Source organism: Populus alba, chromosome 1 (genome assembly GCF_005239225.2).
Source record: "Populus alba chromosome 1, ASM523922v2, whole genome shotgun sequence".
In the NCBI taxonomy this organism is placed as follows: domain Eukaryota; kingdom Viridiplantae; phylum Streptophyta; class Magnoliopsida; order Malpighiales; family Salicaceae; genus Populus; species Populus alba.
Genome location: NC_133284.1, coordinates 28,017,395 through 28,037,815, shown reverse-complemented (window position 1 = coordinate 28,037,815; position 20,421 = coordinate 28,017,395). Strand labels below are relative to the sequence as shown.

Below are 20,421 nucleotides of genomic sequence, written 5' to 3'. Positions count from 1 at the left end.
TTATTATTTTATATTTATGTTAAAAAACTTGATAAAAAAAATCATCAAACCCAATTGAGTCCATGAGTTGGATCACATGTTTAATAGGTTAATCTGCAGCATCCGAGCTATTATTTGTTTTTCTTTTTTATTAATGCTTTTTTGTCTCAATTTTTTTTTATTTTTAAAATACAATTTTCACCCCTTATTATTGATGATCTATATTTTTATTCAACTCATACATAAAAGAATGCAATTCACATTTTATTATCAATGATCTACCTTTGTTATCTCGGCTCCACGTACCTATCACCATTTTTTTTCTTTTCAAAAAAACCATTTCATACAAAAAAAAATTATCATGTGTTTTATTGTTGAATAATTAAAGGAAAAATAATTTCTAGGATAAAAAAAATTTATTAAATCTGATAATGTCCATGACTTGCGTTATGAGTTCGCTTGGTTGACTTGAGTTCACTTGTATTTTTTAATTAAAAAATATTTTTTTGGTCAATTTCATCCTTCAACATTGAATTAATTTAGGATTGAGCTTTCCAATTTGTTTTTTAAAAATTATTCCCGCAAGTTTTGCTTGTCGGCTTAGTTTAACCAGGTAAATCAAATGTTTTTCCATCACAATAATAGATTAAAATATCATTCAATTCATTGCTAAAATTTATTTTTTTAGAGGACATATTATCAATGCCTGCCAGTGACTATTAAGTTTTGTAGATATATTTTTATATATACGGGGTTTGGGAAATCAAAGGTGTTTAATAATTATTAACAAGAAAAAAAAGTGAATTCACTATTAAAATCCTCATATAACATTATTCATTGAAACAATATTTTTTAAGTTTATTTTGAATTTAGATTTATAATTTATTTTGATTTATTTTTTATGTGTTTAATAATCATCAACAAAAATTAAAAGAGGAGGTGAATTTAATGTTCACCTCCTCATAAAGAATTGATCAACATAACATTGTTTTTTCTTTTTAATTTTTAATTTTAATTTTATCTTTTAATATTAAGTTTATCGAAAATTAAACTTTAATTTTTTTTTCTATTGGAATATCGCGGTTTCATTATTCGGGTCAATTTAATTGGTTGCAATATCAATATTTTTTAAAAAAGATGTTGTCGATAATTTATTTTAGTCAAACTATGTTTTTACTTGTAATTTAGGTTGTTTTTAGACTCATCATGTCAACTATATTATATCAAATCAACTTATACATATTTTTTTTAAAAAAATATATTAGTAATATCTAAATATTTTTATATTAAAAAAATTAATTCGACCTTCATCATAATAACACTAGATAATAATCTAGTTGATGCATTAAAGGTTGTGGATCAAGGGTGTATTTGACAATAAATTTTAGAAGCGTTTTTGAAAAAAATTCAAATTTTTTAATTTTTTCTTCTTCAAATTAATATTTTTTAATATTTTCATATCATTTTGATATACTGATGTTAAAAATAATTTTTTAAAAATAAAAAAATATATTATTTTAAAATAAAAAAAATATTTTAAAAAATAAGGACTATCATGTATCCCAAAAAAAACTCCAATGCTGCCTCGTTATACTTGGCATAAAAAAAATGTACGTTAGGTATTAATTAGCGTCTTAGGATCCATTTAATCACGAGCAGCCTCGGGGAGCATGTACGTACTTCTTTTTTCTTCAATTGTCTTATATTTTTACTTATCCTTTTCAAGACATGATTTCCAGGCTCTAAAAAGGAAAATAAATAAACCAATAACTTCCCATGTAATGTCATTTTAGTTCATTAGACTGTACGATATTATGATGTCAGGAAGACAATCGGATAGTAACTAGCTAATTATGTTTGAAAATCCATATTAATTGAGGTATATGGGCAGGATTAAAAATGGACATTGAGAAGTCTCCTCGTAATGAAATAAAATCCTTAATTAGAAAAAAGAAATGTGGATTCCTTGTACTAGAAAAAGAAAAGAAAAGAAGTGGGTTCGCTACTTGCAAAAGCAAAATCCACGTAATAAAACCATATAAAAAATAATTTAATAGTAAAAGTTTAGAATTAATGGATTTGTTTTTTTAGGTTTTAAGTTCGAGTTCTGGTTTCTAATATAATAGCCACTAGAGATTTATATGATTATTAACTTTAAGACCTATAAAATTAATTAAGGTACGTATAAATTGACCCGAACACCTACATTAATCAAAAAAAACATGCACGTTACGAAGTGGCCTGTTAATGCTTTTTTAAAAAAAATAAAGTTGTTAGCAAAGTTGAACGTAATAAGTTGGTGGGAGTTGAGAGATGGAAATGGATCTTAAACATCTTCATGTGTACTGCTCGCACATCCCCTTCTCTTATAAGATCACCTGCTCTCATTTCATGACCTCCCATCTTCTAAAATAATAATACTGGCACACCAAACTCTCAAGCCCCGCCTCTCTCTCTGTTTCTCTCAAAATTAAACAATGGATGTTCCCATGTTAGTATATGCTTTTCTCATCTTCTATCCCCTCCTCATGTTATGGAGGCGGATTGATAGGAAAAGGGACCGAGAATGTTATATACTAGACTATGAGTGCCACAAACCAACCGATGACAGGAAACTCGACACAGAGTGTTCTGGGCAAGTGATAATGAGGAACAAGAATCTTGGTCTGAACGAGTACAAGTTTCTGTTGAGAGCTATTGTGAGCTCTGGAATTGGCGAGCAAACCTATGGTCCCGGGATCATATTCAACGGTCAAGAGGAGAACCCTACATTACAAGATTTAATTTCGGAGATGGAGGAGTTCTTTCATGACAGCATCGGAAAGCTCTTGGCTAGGTCAGGCATAGCTCCTAAAGAAATCGATGTTCTTGTAGTTAATGTCTCCATGCAGTCTGCTGTGCCTTCTCTACCCGCTATGATTATAAATCACTATAAACTAAGGGAGGATGTTAAGGTTTTCAACCTCACTGGGATGGGTTGTAGTGCAAGCCTTGTATCCGTCAACATTGTTCAAAACATGTTTAAGATTTACAAAAATGCTTATGCGCTTGTTGTCACCTCGGAGTCTTTAAGTCCAAATTGGTATGCAGGCAGTGATAGATCGATGATTCTTGCAAATTGTTTGTTCCGATCAGGTGGGTGTGCCATGCTCTTGACTAACAAAAGGGCCTTAAAGCACCGTGCCATGCTCAAATTGAAGTGCCTAGTTAGGACACACCACGGAGCTAGAGACGAGTCGTATGCATGTTGCCATCAAAGAGAAGATGACCAAGGGCGCTCAGGGTTTCACCTGGACAAGTCACTCCCAAAGGTCGCTACACGAGCTTTGGTCGACAACCTTAGAGAAATAGCCCCTAAGATCTTGCCTGTAAGGGAGCTGCTTAGATTTATGGTGGTGTCATTAATTAGGAAATATTGGAGCCACAAATCCACAAAAGGAGCAGCTGGTTCTAGTCCTGAACCTGTGATAAACTTCAAGACAGGTGTTGATCACTTCTGCATTCACACTGGGGGTAAGGCAGTGATCGATGGGATTGGCGTTAGCCTTGGTCTCACCGAGCATGACTTGGAGCCAGCAAGAATGACTCTACATAGGTTCGGCAACACATCTGCGAGTAGTCTTTGGTATGTTTTGGGATACATGGAGGCCAAAAGGAGGCTAAAGAAAGGAGATAGGGTTTTGATGATGAGCTTCGGTGCGGGCTTTAAATGCAACAGCTGTTTGTGGGAAGTGCTTAGAGACTTGGGGGATGCAGGTAATGCGTGGACGGACTGCATTCATAGCTACCCACCAAACTCATTGGCCAACCCATTCTTGGAGAAGTATGGATGGATTAACAATGAAGATGATCCCAGCACTTTTGCATTCCCTTCTCCTTCTCCTTCTTAAGACATTGCTCAAGGTTTTAATATCTTCGAGCTTCACATACACGTTCCTCAATCTCTTTTCCTTTTTTACTGCTCTCATGATCACAAAAAGCCATATCTTTGTTACTCTGTATTTTTATTTTCTTTCCTGAAAGCTACGTACGTACACCACTAAATTAAGTTGTTATATTGTTGAATCCTCCGGAGCATTTCATAACCCAATAAGGTGTTCTGCGCGCTTCCATTATGATGAGAATTTGCATCCTGTTAGAGTGCTGCAATCCTTTTTTAGTTTTGTTTGTTTCCTTCGCTTTCTTTTCACAGATTGGTATGTTTAACGGTACTGTTTTATTTGTTTTTCCCGGAAAGTGTTTGTAGTGATCTCTCTCTTTCAGAATAGAAGAATTTCTTTCAAACCCTCGTACCCTGCACATGCTGCTGTACGTATTTTTTATTGCCGGAGGCCCCGAAGCGTTATTATTGGTAGTACACTTTTGAACTTTGAGTAGTACAGTAATGTGGTAATCAACCTACCCCGGAAAAACCCTTTTTCGGGGATACCGTGTGTTCCAATCATTTACGGAATAAAATATTTTTATTTATTTTCTATATTTATTTTATATAAGATATTTTATCAAAGAAGCTCGTCGATATAAAATATTTACGGTCAATTTATTAATCTAATTTATTTATTAAAAAATATTTTCAGAAATTTTATAAAATATTTTAAATAATAATTAACTTATAAAAATTAATCATTATTAATGCTGACATCATCATCAACTTTTTATATGTTCTTTATTACCATTATTTTTATTATTATTATTACTATTATAATCATCAATATCTTATTATTGCAATAAATCATTATCATTTTTTTACTATCATTTTTAGCGTTATTATTTATCAAATGTTGTGAAGTTGGCTTTTGAAATGTTTTACAAATAAAAAAAAATATTTTCTTATCTTTTAAATCTAATTGCTTAATTTCTGATGAACGAGTAAGATCTATTTTATGAACAGGCAAAATAATGTTAGCATATAAAAGGAGGCTTGCTGTATAATATATATAGTCGTTGAACAAAAGAAGAAGAGAAGTTTCTCTTTCAATAGAAATTTTAGAGAAAATTACCCCAACATTCTATAATTGGACTGAAATTACACTTGTTTATTTAATTTTGAAAAATTACAATTTATATTTTAAAATTTATATATATGCTAACAATTAACATACTTGTTAAAAAAATCAATAAAAATTATCTGATTATTTATATATTTATCGTTATTTTTCATTTAATAATTAAAATGTTTTTATTTAAATTAAAAAAGAAAAAAAATCTTAATTTTTCTTTCAGTCCAAACTGCCTGAATGTGCTGAACTAAATCCCCATACTTCTCCTTCTAACCTATTGTCATTGATCTTGACTAGGGTTCAATCATTCCATGGGATAATAATATCACAAATCTTTATGAATTAGAATAATCAATTTTTTATAAAATCTTAATTTTATCGTCGAAACTCTTTTTGCACAATTAAATATTTTTCAATCCAAATTAGCACTAAATTGCTTATTTTCTTTGAAGAAAGGGTTGGATTGAAAGAAGAAAAACATAGTAAAAAGAACGGGTAAAATAGATAGCGACTTCAAATTTCATTTACAAAGTTTATTTTAATTCTTTATCTTTTTTAATTGTTATGTGACTAATCTTTTTAGTTGTCATAAATTCAATTTCAATATTAAACTTTATTTCTCTTATTTTTCAGTTCTTTCTTAATGAAAGGTGAGATACAAGCTCGTCGAATTCCAGTGTAAAGAGATAAAATCATCATTGATTATGATTACGACCGTAACAAAGGTCAATATCAGTGTCAACGGGTTCTATTTCATGAATGGAGTTTCACTTAGATGCTTTTTTACTTTTCTTTGCCCAATGGGATCGATAGATATATGATCACAAGAATATTTTTATTTCGAGTTGGTTTTGTGTTTTTTAGCTATTTTTTTAGGGGGGGGTTAGACGATTGATATATTTTTCAAGGTGTGTAAACTGTCTTTTAGGTATTTTACCAAAAAAAACTCGATGCCCTGTTTTTGTAAAGATCTCTAGTCATTGAATTTTATAAAAAGTAGGTGACACATCTTCTATTGTCATAGACGACACAACATCTATTGTTTTTTTCTTAAAAGGAATTAGGGTGGATGATAGATCATCACCCCTTCAAGAAATAAAAAAGCAAAGATAGGTTCGGGCACACTGGAAAGCCCATGTGCTTGGCAATTTCTTTTAATACCCAGGCACCTTGGGCCACCAGGCCCACGTGTCAAGGCTCCTTTTAGTTTTTTTATTATTATTATTTTATATTTATGTTAAAAAACTTGATAAAAAAAATCATCAAACCCAATTGAGTCCATGAGTTGGATCACATGTTTAATAGGTTAATCTGCAGCATCCGAGCTATTATTTGTTTTTCTTTTTTTATTAATGCTTTTTTTGTCTCAATTTTTTTTATTTTTAAAATACAATTTTCACCCCTTATTATTGATGATCTATATTTTTATTCAACTCATACATAAAAGAATGCAATTCACATTTTATTATCAATGATCTACCTTTGTTATCTCGGCTCCACGTACCTATCACCATTTTTTTCTTTTCAAAAAAAACCATTTCATACAAAAAAAATTATCATGTGTTTTATTGTTGAATAATTAAAGGAAAAATAATTTCTAGGATAAAAAAAATTTATTAAATCTGATAATGTCCATGACTTGCGTTATGAGTTCGCTTGGTTGACTTGAGTTCACTTGTATTTTTTAATTAAAAAATATTTTTTTGGTCAATTTCATCCTTCAACATTGAATTAATTTAGGATTGAGCTTTCCAATTTGTTTTTTAAAAATTATTCCCGCAAGTTTTGCTTGTCGGCTTAGTTTAACCAGGTAAATCAAATGTTTTTCCATCACAATAATAGATTAAAATATCATTCAATTCATTGCTAAAATTTATTTTTTTAGAGGACATATTATCAATGCCTGCCAGTGACTATTAAGTTTTGTAGATATATTTTTATATATACGGGGTTTGGGAAATCAAAGGTGTTTAATAATTATTAACAAGAAAAAAAAAGTGAATTCACTATTAAAATCCTCATATAACATTATTCATTGAAACAATATTTTTTTAATTTTATTTTGAATTTAGATTTATAATTTATTTTGATTTATTTTTTATGTGTTTAATAATCATCAACAAAAATTAAAAGAGGAGGTGAATTTAATGTTCACCTCCTCATAAAGAATTGATCAACATAACATTGTTTTTTTCTTTTTAATTTTTAATTTTAATTTTATCTTTTAATATTAAGTTTATCAAAAATTAAACTTTAATTTTTTTTTCTATTGGAATATCGCGGTTTCATTATTCGGGTCAATTTAATTGGTTGCAATATCAATATTTTTTAAAAAAGATGTTGTCGATAATTTATTTTAGTCAAACTATGTTTTTACTTGTAATTTAGGTTGTTTTTAGATTCATCATGTCAACTATATTATATCAAATCAACTTATACATATTTTTTATTAAAAAATATATTAGTAATATCTAAATATTTTTTATATTAAAAAAATTAATTCAACCTTCATCATAATAACACTAGATAAAGTTGATGCATTAAAGGTTGTGGATCAAGGGTGTATTTGACAATAAATTTTAGAAGCGTTTTTTGAAAAAAATTCAAATTTTTTAATTTTTTCTTCTTCAAATTAATATTTTTTAATATTTTCATATTATTTTGATATACTGATGTTAAAAATAATTTTTTAAAAATAAAAAAATATATTATTTTAAAATAAAAAAAAATACTTTAAAAAATAAGGACTATCATGTATCCCAAAAAACTCCAATGCTGCCTCGTTATACTTGGCATAAAAAAAATGTACGTTAGGTATTAATTAGCGTCTTAGGATCCATTTAATCACGAGCAGCCTCGGGGAGCATGTACGTACTTCTTTTTTCTTCAATTGTCTTATATTTTTACTTATCCTTTTCAAGACATGATTTCCAGGCTCTAAAAAGGAAAATAAATAAACCAATAACTTCCCATGTAATGTCATTTTAGTTCATTAGACTGTACGATATTATGATGTCAGGAAGACAATCGGATAGTAACTAGCTAATTATGTTTGAAAATCCATATTAATTGAGGTATATGGGCAGGATTAAAAATGGACATTGAGAAGTCTCCTCGTAATGAAATAAAATCCTTAATTAGAAAAAAGAAATGTGGATTCCTTGTACTAGAAAAAGAAAAGAAAAGAAGTGGGTTCGCTACTTGCAAAAGCAAAATCCACGTAATAAAACCATATAAAAAATAATTTAATAGTAAAAGTTTAGAATTAATGGATTTGTTTTTTTAGGTTTTAAGTTCGGTTTCTAATATGATAGCCACTAGAAATTTATATGATCATTAATTTTAAGACCCATAAAATTAATTAAGGTACATATAAATTGATCCGAACACCTATATTAATAAAAAAAAACATCCACATTACGAAGTGGCCTGTTAATGCTTTTTTAAAAAAAATAAAGTTGTTAGCAAAGTTGAACGTAATAAGTTGGTGGGAGTTGAGAGATGGAAATGGATCTTAAACATCTTCATGTGTACTGCTCGCACATCCCCTTCTCTTATAAGATCACCTGCTCTCATTTCATGACCTCCCATCTTCTAAAATAATAATACTGGCACACCAAACTCTCAAGCCCCGCCTCTCTCTCTGTTTCTCTCAAAATTAAACAATGGATGTTCCCATGTTAGTATATGCTTTTCTCATCTTCTATCCCCTCCTCATGTTATGGAGGCGGATTGATAGGAAAAGGGACCGAGAATGTTATATACTAGACTATGAGTGCCACAAACCAACCGATGACAGGAAACTCGACACAGAGTGTTCTGGGCAAGTGATAATGAGGAACAAGAATCTTGGTCTGAACGAGTACAAGTTTCTGTTGAGAGCTATTGTGAGCTCTGGAATTGGCGAGCAAACCTATGGTCCCGGGATCATATTCAACGGTCAAGAGGAGAACCCTACATTACAAGATTTAATTTCGGAGATGGAGGAGTTCTTTCATGACAGCATCGGAAAGCTCTTGGCTAGGTCAGGCATAGCTCCTAAAGAAATCGATGTTCTTGTAGTTAATGTCTCCATGCAGTCTGCTGTGCCTTCTCTACCCGCTATGATTATAAATCACTATAAACTAAGGGAGGATGTTAAGGTTTTCAACCTCACTGGGATGGGTTGTAGTGCAAGCCTTGTATCCGTCAACATTGTTCAAAACATGTTTAAGATTTACAAAAATGCTTATGCGCTTGTTGTCACCTCGGAGTCTTTAAGTCCAAATTGGTATGCAGGCAGTGATAGATCGATGATTCTTGCAAATTGTTTGTTCCGATCAGGTGGGTGTGCCATGCTCTTGACTAACAAAAGGGCCTTAAAGCACCGTGCCATGCTCAAATTGAAGTGCCTAGTTAGGACACACCACGGAGCTAGAGACGAGTCGTATGCATGTTGCCATCAAAGAGAAGATGACCAAGGGCGCTCAGGGTTTCACCTGGACAAGTCACTCCCAAAGGTCGCTACACGAGCTTTGGTCGACAACCTTAGAGAAATAGCCCCTAAGATCTTGCCTGTAAGGGAGCTGCTTAGATTTATGGTGGTGTCATTAATTAGGAAATATTGGAGCCACAAATCCACAAAACGAGCAGCTGGTTCTAGTCCTGAACCTGTGATAAACTTCAAGACAGGTGTTGATCACTTCTGCATTCACACTGGGGGTAAGGCAGTGATCGATGGGATTGGCGTTAGCCTTGATCTCACCGAGCATGACTTGGAGCCAGCAAGAATGACTCTGCATAGGTTCGGCAACACATCTGCGAGTAGTCTTTGGTATGTTTTGGGATACATGGAGGCCAAAAGGAGGCTAAAGAAAGGAGATAGGGTTTTGATGATGAGCTTCGGTGCGGGCTTTAAATGCAACAGCTGTTTGTGGGAGGTGCTTAGAGACTTGGGGGATGCAGGTAATGCGTGGACGGACTGCATTCATAGCTACCCACCAAACTCATTGGCCAACCCATTCTTGGAGAAGTATGGATGGATTAACAATGAAGATGATCCCAGCACTTTTGCATTCCCTTCTCCTTCTCCTTTCCCTTCTTAAGACATTGCTCAAGGTTTTAATATCTTCGAGCTTCACATACACGTTCCTCAATCTCTTTTCCTTTTGTTCTGCTCTCATGATCACAAAAAGCCATATCTTTGTTACTCTGTATTTTTATTTTCTTTCCTGAAAGCTACGTACACCACTAAATTAAGTTGTTATATTGTTGAATCCTCCGGAGCATTTCATAACCCAATAAGGTGTTCTGCGCGCTTCCATTATGATGAGAATTTGCATCCTGTTAGAGTGCTGCAATCCTTTTTTAGTTTTGTTTGTTTCCTTCGCTTTCTTTTCACAGATTGGTATGTTTAACGGTACTGTTTTATTTGTTTTTCCCGGAAAGTGTTTGTAGTGATCTCTCTCTTTCAGAATAGAAGAATTTCTTTCAAACCCTCGTACCCTGCACATGCTGCTGTACGTATTTTTTATTGCCGGAGGCCCCGAAGCGTTATTATTGGTAGTACACTTTTGAACTTTGAGTAGTACAGTAATGTGGTAATCAACCTACCCCGGAAAAACCCTTTTTCGGGGATACCGTGTGTTCCAATCATTTACGGAATAAAATATTTTATTTATTTTCTATATTTATTTTATATAAGATATTTTATCAAAGAAGCTCGTCGATATAAAATATTTACGGTCAATTTATTAATCTAATTTATTTATTAAAAAATATTTTCAGAAATTTTATAAAATATTTTAAATAATAATTAACTTATAAAAATTAATCATTATTAATGCTGACATCATCATCAACTTTTTATATGTTCTTTATTACCATTATTTTTATTATTATTATTACTATTATAATCATCAATATCTTATTATTGCAATAAATCATTATCATTTTTTTACTATCATTTTTAGCGTTATTATTTATCAAATGTTGTGAAGTTGGCTTTTGAAATGTTTTACAAATAAAAAAATATTTTCTTATCTTTTAAATCTAATTGCTTAATTTCTGATGAACGAGTAAGATCTATTTTATGAACAGGCAAAATAATGTTAGCATATAAAAGGAGGCTTGCTGTATAATATATATAGTCGTTGAACAAAAGAAGAAGAGAAGTTTCTCTTTCAATAGAAATTTTAGAGAAAATTACCCCAACATTCTATAATTGGACTGAAATTACACTTGTTTATTTAATTTTGAAAAATTACAATTTATATTTTAAAATTTATATATATGCTAACAATTAACATACTTGTTAAAAAAATCAATAAAAATTATCTGATTATTTATATATTTATCGTTATTTTTCATTTAATAATTAAAATGTTTTTATTTAAATTAAAAAAGAAAAAAAATCTTAATTTTTCTTTCAGTCCAAACTGCCTGAATGTGCTGAACTAAATCCCCATACTTCTCCTTCTAACCTATTGTCATTGATCTTGACTAGGGTTTAATCATTCCATGGGATAATAATATCACAAATCTTTATGAATTAGAATAATTCAATTTTTTATAAAATCTTAATTTTATCGTCGAAACTCTTTTTGCACAATTAAATATTTTTCAATCCAAATTAGCACTAAATTGCTTATTTTCTTTGAAGAAAGGGTTGGATTGAAAGAAGAAAAACATAGTAAAAAGAACGGGTAAAATAGATAGCGACTTCAAATTTCATTTACAAAGTTTATTTTAATTCTTTATCTTTTTTAATTGTTATGTGACTAATCTTTTTAGTTGTCATAAATTCAATTTCAATATTAAACTTTATTTCTCTTATTTTTCAGTTCTTTCTTAATGAAAGGTGAGATACAAGCTCGTCGAATTCCAGTGTAAAGAGATAAAATCATCATTGATTATGATTACGACCGTAACAAAGGTCAATATCAGTGTCAACGGGTTCTATTTCATGAATGGAGTTTCACTTAGATGCTTTTTTACTTTTCTTTGCCCAATGGGATCGATAGATATATGATCACAAGAATATTTTTATTTCGAGTTGGTTTTGTGTTTTTTAGCTATTTTTTTAGGGGGGGTTAGACCACTGATAGATTTTTCAAGGTGTGTAAAGTGTTTTCTAGGTATTTTACTAAAAAAAACTCGATGCCCTATTTTTTCAGAGATCTCTAATCATTGAATTTTACAGAAAATAGGTGACACATCTTCTGTTGTCATAGACAGCAGTACAACGTCTACTGTTTTTTTTTTTTCTTAAAAGGAATTAGGGTGGGTGATAGATCATCAACCCTTCAAGAAATAAAATAACAAAGATAGGTCTAGGCACACTGAAAAGCCCATGTGCCTAGCTATTTTTCAACCAAAATTAGCATTAAATTGCTTATTTTCTTTGAAGAAAGGGTTGGATTGAAAGAAAAAGATCAGAGTAAAAAGGACGGGTAAAATAGATAGCAACTTCAAATTTCATTTACAAAAGCTTATTTTAGTTCCCTATCTTTTTTAATTGTTAAGTGATTGGTCTTTTTAGTTGTCATAAATTCAATTTCAGTATCAAATTTTATTTATCTTATTTTTCAGTTTTTTTTTTATGAGAGGTGAGATAGAGGCTTGTTGAATTCTAGTGTAAAGAGATAAAATCATCATTGATAATGATTACAACCATAACAAACATCAATATCAGCGTCAACATGTTCTATTTCATAAATGAAGTTTAATTTATATGTTTTTTTTACTTTTCTTTGCCCGATGGGATAGATACATGATCACAAGAATATTTTTATACTTTGCAGTGATCTCTCTCTTTCAGAAGAGAAGAATTGCTTTCAAATCCTCGTCCCCTGCACATGCTGCTGTACGTATTCTTTATTGCCGGAGGCCCGGTAGCGTTATTATTGGTAGTAGACTTGTGAACTTTTAGTAGTACAGTAATATGGTAATTAACCTACCCCGGAAAAACCCTTTTTTTGGGATACCGTGTGTTCCAATTATTCAAGGAATAAAATATTTTATTTATTTTCTATATTTATTTTATATAAGATATTTTATCAAAGAAGCTCATCAATTTAAAAGTAGGCTTGCTGTATAATATATATAGTCGTTGAACAAAAAAGAAGAAGAGAAGTTTCTCTTTCAATAGAAATTTTAGAGAGCAAATTACCTTAACATCTATAATTTAACTCAAATTACACTTGTTTATTTAGTTTTGAAAAATTACAATTTATATTTTAAATTTTATATACGTGCTAACACTTAACATACTTAAAAAATCAATAAAAATTATTTGATTATTTATATATTTACAATTATTTTTAATTTAATAATTAAAATGTTTTTATTCAAATTAAAAAAGAAAAAAAAACATAGCCACCATACTTCTCCTTTTCGTTCAGTCCAAACTGCCTGAATGTGCTGAACTAAATCCCCATACTTCTCCTTCTAACCTATTGTCATTGATCTAGGGTTCAATCATTCCATGGATAATAATATCACAAATCTTTATGGATTAGAATAATCAATTTTTTATAAAAAATTAATTTTATCATATCGTTTTTTTTTTTTTGCACAATTAAACATTTTTCAACCCAAATTAACACTAAATTGCTTATTTTCTTTGAAGAAATGGTTGGATTGAAAGAAAAAAATCAAAGCGAAAAGAACGGGTAAAACAGATAATGACTTCAAATTTCATTGACAAAGTTCATTTTAGTTCCGTATCTTTTTTAATTGTTAAGTGATTGGTCTTTTTAGTTGTCATAAATTCAATTTCAATATCAAACTTTATTTCCCTTATTTTTCAATTTTTTTTTAATAAGAGGTGAAATAGAGGCTCGTTGAATTCCAGTATAAAAAGATAAAATCACCATTGATGATGATTATGACCATAACAAATGTGAATATCAGTGTTAACGGGTTCTATTTCATGAATGGAGTTTCACTTAGGTGGTTTTTTACTTTTCTTTGCCCGATGGGATAGATATATGATCACAAGAATATTTTTATTTCAAGTTGGTTTTGGGTATTTTAGCTACGTTTTTAGGGGGGTTATACCATTGATAGATTTTTCAAGGTGTGTAAAGTTTCTTCTAGGTATTTTACCGAAAAAACTTGATGCTCTATTTTTTCAGAGATCTTTAGTCATTGAATTTTACAGAAAGTAGGTGACACATTTTCTGTTGTCATAGACAGCACATCTACTATTTTTTTCTTAAAAGAAATTAGGGTGGACGATAGATCATCACTCCTTCAAGAAATAAAAAAGCAAAGATAAGTCCGGGCACATTGGAAAGCCCATTTGTCTAGGCTATTTCTTTTAATGCCCAGGCACCTTGGGCCACCTGGCCCATGTGTCAGGGCTCCTTTTAGTCTTTTTTTTTTGCTATTTTATATTTGTGTTAAAAAACTTGGTAAAAAAATCATTGAACCCAATTGAGTCCATGAATTGGATCACAAGTTAAATAGGTTAACCTGCAGCATCCGAGCTATTATTTATTTTTTTAATGTCTTTTTTTTCACGCATTTCTTATTTTATTTTTTAAAAAATACAATTTTCACCCCTTATTATTGATGATCTATATTTTAATTCAACTCAAACATAAAAGAATGCAATTAACCTTTTATTATCAATGATTTACTTTTGTTATATTGGCTCCACATACCTATCACCGTTACTTTCTTTTCAAAAAAACCATTTCAATCATACAAAAAAAAAAACTATCATGTGTTTTATTGTTGAATAATTAAATGAAAAATAATCTCTGGGATAAAATTTTTATTGAATATGATAATGCCCCTGACTTGTGTCACGAGTTCGTTTAGTTGACTTGAGTTCACTTGGTTTTTTTAATTAAATTTTTTTTTTATCAATTTCATCCTTTAACATTGAGTTAATTTATAATTGAGCTTTCCAATTTGTTTTTTAAAAATTATTCCCACAAGTTTTACTTGTCGGCTTAGTTTAACCAAGTAAATCAAATGTTTTTTCCGTTTTAATGTTAGATTAAAATATCATTTAATTCATTGTTAAAATTTATTTTTTAGAAGACATGTTATCAGCAATGTCTAAATATTTTTTTTACCCTTAGATTTTTCTTTCCTCCGACCCGTGACGCAGCATGACCAATGTGCTAGTAACTAATAAGTTTTGTAGATATATTTTTAAATATATTGGGTTTAGGAAATCAAAGGTGTTTAATAATTATTAACAAAAAACAAAACAAAAAAGTGAATTCACTATTAAAATCCTCATATAACATTATTCATTGAAACAATATTTTTTAAGTTTATTTAAAATTGATATTTATAATTTATTTCGATTTATTTTTTATATGTCTAATAATCATCAACAAAAATTAAAAGAGGAGGTGAATTTAATATATATTCACCTCCTCATAAAGAATTAATCAACAAAATATTGTTTTTTTTTAATTTTATCTTTTAATATTAAATTTATCGAAAATTAAATTTTATAATTTTTTTCTATTAGAATATTGTGGTCTCATGACTCGAGTCAATTTAATAGGATGCAATATCGATATTTTTTAAAAAAGATGCCGTCAATAATTTATTTTAGTCAAACTATATTTTTACTGGTAATTTAGGTTGTTTTTAGACCCGTCAAATCAACTATATTATATCAAATCAACTTATACATATTGTTTTTATAAAAAACTATATTAGGAATATCAAAATACTTTTTATATTAAAAAAATTAATCCGACCTTCATCATAATAACACTCAATAATAATTTAGTTATTGCATTTAAGGTTGTGGATGAAGGGTGTGTTTGACAATATATTTTGAAAGTATTTTTAAAAAAAATTAAATTTTTTTTATTTTTTGAAAAAAAACTCCAAAGCTGCCTCGTCATCCTTGGCATAAAAATAATGTACGTTAGGTATTAATTAGCGTCTTAGGATCCATTTAATCACGAGCAGCATCGGGGAGCACGTACGTACTTCTTTTTTCTTCAATTGTCTTATCTTTTTACTTATCCTTTTCAAGACATGATTTCCCGGCTCTAAAAAGGAAAATAAATAAACCAATAACTTCCGATGTAATGTCATTTTAGTTCATTAGACTGTATGATATTATTATGTCAGGAAGACTATCTGATAGTAACTAACTAATTATGTTTGAAAATCCATATTAATTGAGGTATATGGGCAGGTTTAAAAATGGACATTGAGAAGTCTCCTTGTAATGAAAAAAGACCAATAAAATCCTTAATTAGAAAAAAGAAATGTGGATTCCTTGTACTAGAAGAAGAAAAGAAAAGAAGCGGGTTCGTAAAAGCAAAATCCACCTAATAAAATTATATATTACATGGTTTAATAATAAAAATTTGAAATTAAGAGGTTTGTTATGTTATTTTAAATTTATAGCTTTGGCTTTTTATTTATCTTACGATAGAATCCCCCATCCTGACACCGAATTAGAAAACTCCATTTTTGAGGTAAGTTAGTTTTCTGATTTAATTATATCTGTATTGTAATAAATGCCATGCGGAATCCATAGAATTCTTTATCTGACTGTTATCATTGCTGGGGTTTAAAGATATGGGATCAAAGGGTACAGAAGAACGCATCTTCTTTTTTTTAGGGAAAAAAAAATTTAATGGGGGTGTATGAAAAACTTGTGTGCATCTCGACTAATTTCATAAATTTTAAAATTAATAATGATATAAGTCTTCAATAACAATTATATTAGCAAACACAGGGTTCGAACTTAAAACTACAAGAGAAGCAAATCTTTTAATCTCAAACTCTTACTACTAGACTACTTACTGGATGGTTAAAAGAACGCATCTTTGTACAGTGGGGAAAAGTTCCGGGCATGTTGTTCTAAATCTTCAATAATAAATAATAATTATGTGGTTTTTGTTGTTTTTTAAAATGTATTTTTATTTAAAAATATATTAAAATAATATTTTTTTTATTTTTTAAAATTTATATTAACATATCAAAACAACAATCTAAAACACTAAAAAATAATTTAATTTAAAGTACCGCAAAAACAAACTAAGATACAGGATACAAGCCTATGAACCATTGATGGGGACTTTGTGATTTTTTGTGCTATTCATCATTTTATTAAACCTTCGCTTTTACTGCCAAAACAAAAGGATCTTTAGAATGCTGCTATTTGCTTGCATTTTGATGCTTTATATTACACAACGATTTCTTTTGCCAATGCTGTCGAGTTGATATCGAGCGCATTTGGAAGTATTCTTGAGTTTCTATCAAGTTTCAAAATGGATTGTAATGCAATGTCTCGTGTTGTAAAATGCAAGAGGAACCATAATATTGATGAGAATGGGAATTTAATAATTGGACTGATATTACAAATAAAACTGGGATTCCATTACAGCGTTTGATGCAAGACATAATAGTTGCTATATGCAACAGACAAAGAATTGATGCCCTGCATTTGCACGACATATTTTAGAAATTTTAATGCATTTTGTTATCTTTTCTTATGAATTGATGTTCTTGTTAATAACTTCCCAGTATGGAGGGTACACTCTGTCCAACAGAGCAGGATCACAGCAAGATCTTCATGCCTGCGCCTCCACCTTGGTTTGACAGATTACAGGTCTCCCTCCCTCCCTCCCTCTCTTGTGTATGGTTATGGCTTACAACCTCAGTTCATAAATACTTTCTATTACTTTTCTAGAGCAAACTGATAACTGTAAATCAACTCGCACGTTATACTGTTAATCTCAACCAGATGACACCTGGGCATCATTCTCAGTCGCACACTCATGATCCTTCGACGCTACAACTCTTGCTGGAGGCGAGACATTGCAAATTTACTAAACATCCCTCCCTTCATATTGACTGGACATGAGTTCTGTGTCAACTTCTTTAGTTTTCATTGCAGTGGGTTGTCATAGGTTAAGGTGGACAGATATAATTTTGAAGCTGGATGCCAGTGTCGAAATTATTTTTTCAACCAGCCTTTCATTTACTGGGTTTTTCATTTTTCCGATGATTGGTCTGAAGCTGTTCTAAATTTTCTTATTAATGAGTTGACTATTGCTCTTGGTGTGAGCATTTTACTGATGCTTGAATTTCAGTAATTGTATTGTAGCATGATATATTTATGCTTTTTATTTTTCCTCCACCATAATGAAGAATCAATGCTATCTGCCTGCTATCCAGGATTTTTATGGGGACAAACTTAAATCCTTTTTGGGATAAGTTCCTCCTTAAATCCATCAGAAGGTATCTCTTCATTCATATGAAATCTCAACCACGGAAGAGGATTTGTCTGTGCTTGCTTTTGACTGTTCGACACCTTATTTTATTGCTTGCTAGCATCTCAGTGATGCCTATGAGCTCATAAATTTGTGGTTTGCTTTTTCTTGGTATTTAATGCCACTTGTGTGGTGGTCTGTCTGTAGTTGGAGGGTTTTTATTAAGAGAAATGATGCATATCTCTTCTGTTCGAAAATTTGTATATTTAACGTTGAATGAAATAAGCAATAAATGATCAGTGATGAATTTTATCGAGACTAAATTAGAGATACCACCTAGATTTTCTTATTAAAAAAGTTATCTTGTCTGGATTTGTCACAGATGAAGGATCAACCTGGGTATCTCGTAGAATTGTAAAAAGGTTTTGCAGCTTTGATTTTTTGCAGACGACCCAAAACAGTGTCAACACACCTCAAGTCCATTGGGTAATGGTGCAATTGTAGAGACATCTGACCAGAAAATAGAAGTGTTGCGAAGAAGTTACAATGCAGGGGAATTTCCTGGACATTTTGTTTTCCTTGGAGGCCATCCAGAGGTACGGAATCTGAAAAATGAAACATTTGCATTCTGATGCCTGTTTGCCCTTTTAGATTTCATTTGCATTTGCATTTGCATTTGCTCGTTTTTCAACAAACAAATGCTAGCAAGTGCTGGCTATGGATGGATAATATGAACAAGTAAAATGAATCAGTTTATGTATGGACAAATCAGCAGTTGTCAAAAAGATCTACGGAAATAGTACAGATTGCCGAAGTTGGCAGTTCAGTCACAGATGTTCTAGGCAGTGCATCAGACACCTTGTTATCTCTTCTTCTTTTTATATCTGTTTTTATTTTTTGTTTTTTTTTAAATATTTTCAACTTGAAAAAATATTAAATTAATATTTTTTAATAATTTTAATAAATTATTTTGATATATTTTTATAATAAAAAATTATTTTAACAAATATTTTATACCATAAACTCAAATAAATTTCATCAATACAGAACACTCCATCCTCCTTTCTTAATAAATAAATAAATCAATCAAAATAAAAAAATATATGTATGATCCCTTATTCCTATACCGAAAATTTTATCATTTTCAAGAAAATTAGATGATTATTTTAAGTTTAGTTTGATTTTTATAAAAAAAAATTAATTGAACCAAATTTTTTTTCTAAAAAAAATAAAACCGAACCGAAACTGGTTTCAGTTCCATTTAGTTTTTTTAAAACAAAAACTGGTTTGGCTCGGTTTTTTTTCAGTTTGGCACAGTTTTTCGGTTTGGCTCGATTTTTCAGTTTGGCTCGGTTTTTTTCCAGTTTAGCTAGTTTTTTTCAGTATAGGTTCGGTTTGTTCGGTTTTTTTTTTTTTTTTTAGACTTATAAAATTGAAACCAAACCGGTCGGTTTTTTCAAAATTTAATCGGTTTTTTTCATGGTTTGGTTTTTTCATTTATTTATTTTGCAGTTTTTTCAGTTTAATTAATTTTTATATTTTTTTCTCACTCCTAAAGATATCTATTTTTCATTTCCATTCAAAAGTTGTTACATTCTTTCACGCTCTTTTAAAATCTTAAAAAAAAAAAATGAACAAATTCTATGCATGTTGGAATGAATATAAACTCTACTTATGGATTATCACCCTACCTTTAAAAGGTTGATTTATCAGTTATCAAATTTAATTGAAAAGTTGGCTTAAAAAATTATTAATAAATCTCATATAATGAAAGGAAACAAACACCACTCTTTAAACATTATTTAATAAATAAATCACGTATAAAATAACAAAATAAAAAAAATCTTTATTTCCGCTCATAGTTCGATACCAAGGCTAACAATATGGATGATTAAAAAAACTAAAAATTTTATTAAACTGAGAAAATTAAAAAATAAATAATTGAGAAAACCAAACTGTGAAAAAAAATTCATTAAACCGATTATAATTTTTTAAAAAACTGATCGATTCGGTTTTATAAGCCTAAAATCGAAACAACCGAATCGAACTGAACCGAATCTAAACAAAAAAACCAGAAAAAACTGAGCTAAACTAGAAAAAGAAGAGCTAAATAAGAAAAAAATTAAGCCAAATTGATTTGAACTGATTTTTTTTTAAATAACTAAAATTGGTTGGTTTGAGCTGGTATCGATTTGGTTTCAGTTTTTTTAAAAGAAAAAAATTAATTTGATTATTTTTTAATAAAAATTAAGTTG

General features: G+C 30.0%; 2 protein-coding genes across 2 annotated transcripts; both read left to right on the top strand.

Annotated features, from left to right (window-relative positions):
• Positions 1–2,351: 2,351 nt before the first annotated feature.
• Positions 2,352–4,284, top strand: LOC118045663 (3-ketoacyl-CoA synthase 3). Its single transcript, XM_035054354.2, has one exon. The coding sequence runs from the start codon at positions 2,457–2,459 to the stop codon at positions 3,867–3,869; it is 1,413 nt and encodes a 470-aa protein (XP_034910245.1). The 5' UTR covers positions 2,352–2,456; the 3' UTR covers positions 3,870–4,284.
• A 4,257-nt stretch (positions 4,285–8,541) lies between these two features.
• On the top strand, positions 8,542–10,645 carry LOC118045662 (3-ketoacyl-CoA synthase 3). Its single transcript, XM_035054353.2, has one exon. It carries the CDS (start codon positions 8,645–8,647, stop codon positions 10,061–10,063), a length of 1,419 nt encoding a protein of 472 aa, XP_034910244.1. The 5' UTR covers positions 8,542–8,644; the 3' UTR covers positions 10,064–10,645.
• Positions 10,646–20,421: the final 9,776 nt, after the last annotated feature.

Bases quoted from the DNA above. Each gene is read 5' to 3' on its own strand.
- LOC118045662 (XM_035054353.2), top strand. From the start codon at position 8,645: ATGGATGTTCCCATGTTAGTATATGCTTTTCTCATCTTCTATCCCCTC.
- LOC118045663 (XM_035054354.2), top strand. From the start codon at position 2,457: ATGGATGTTCCCATGTTAGTATATGCTTTTCTCATCTTCTATCCCCTC.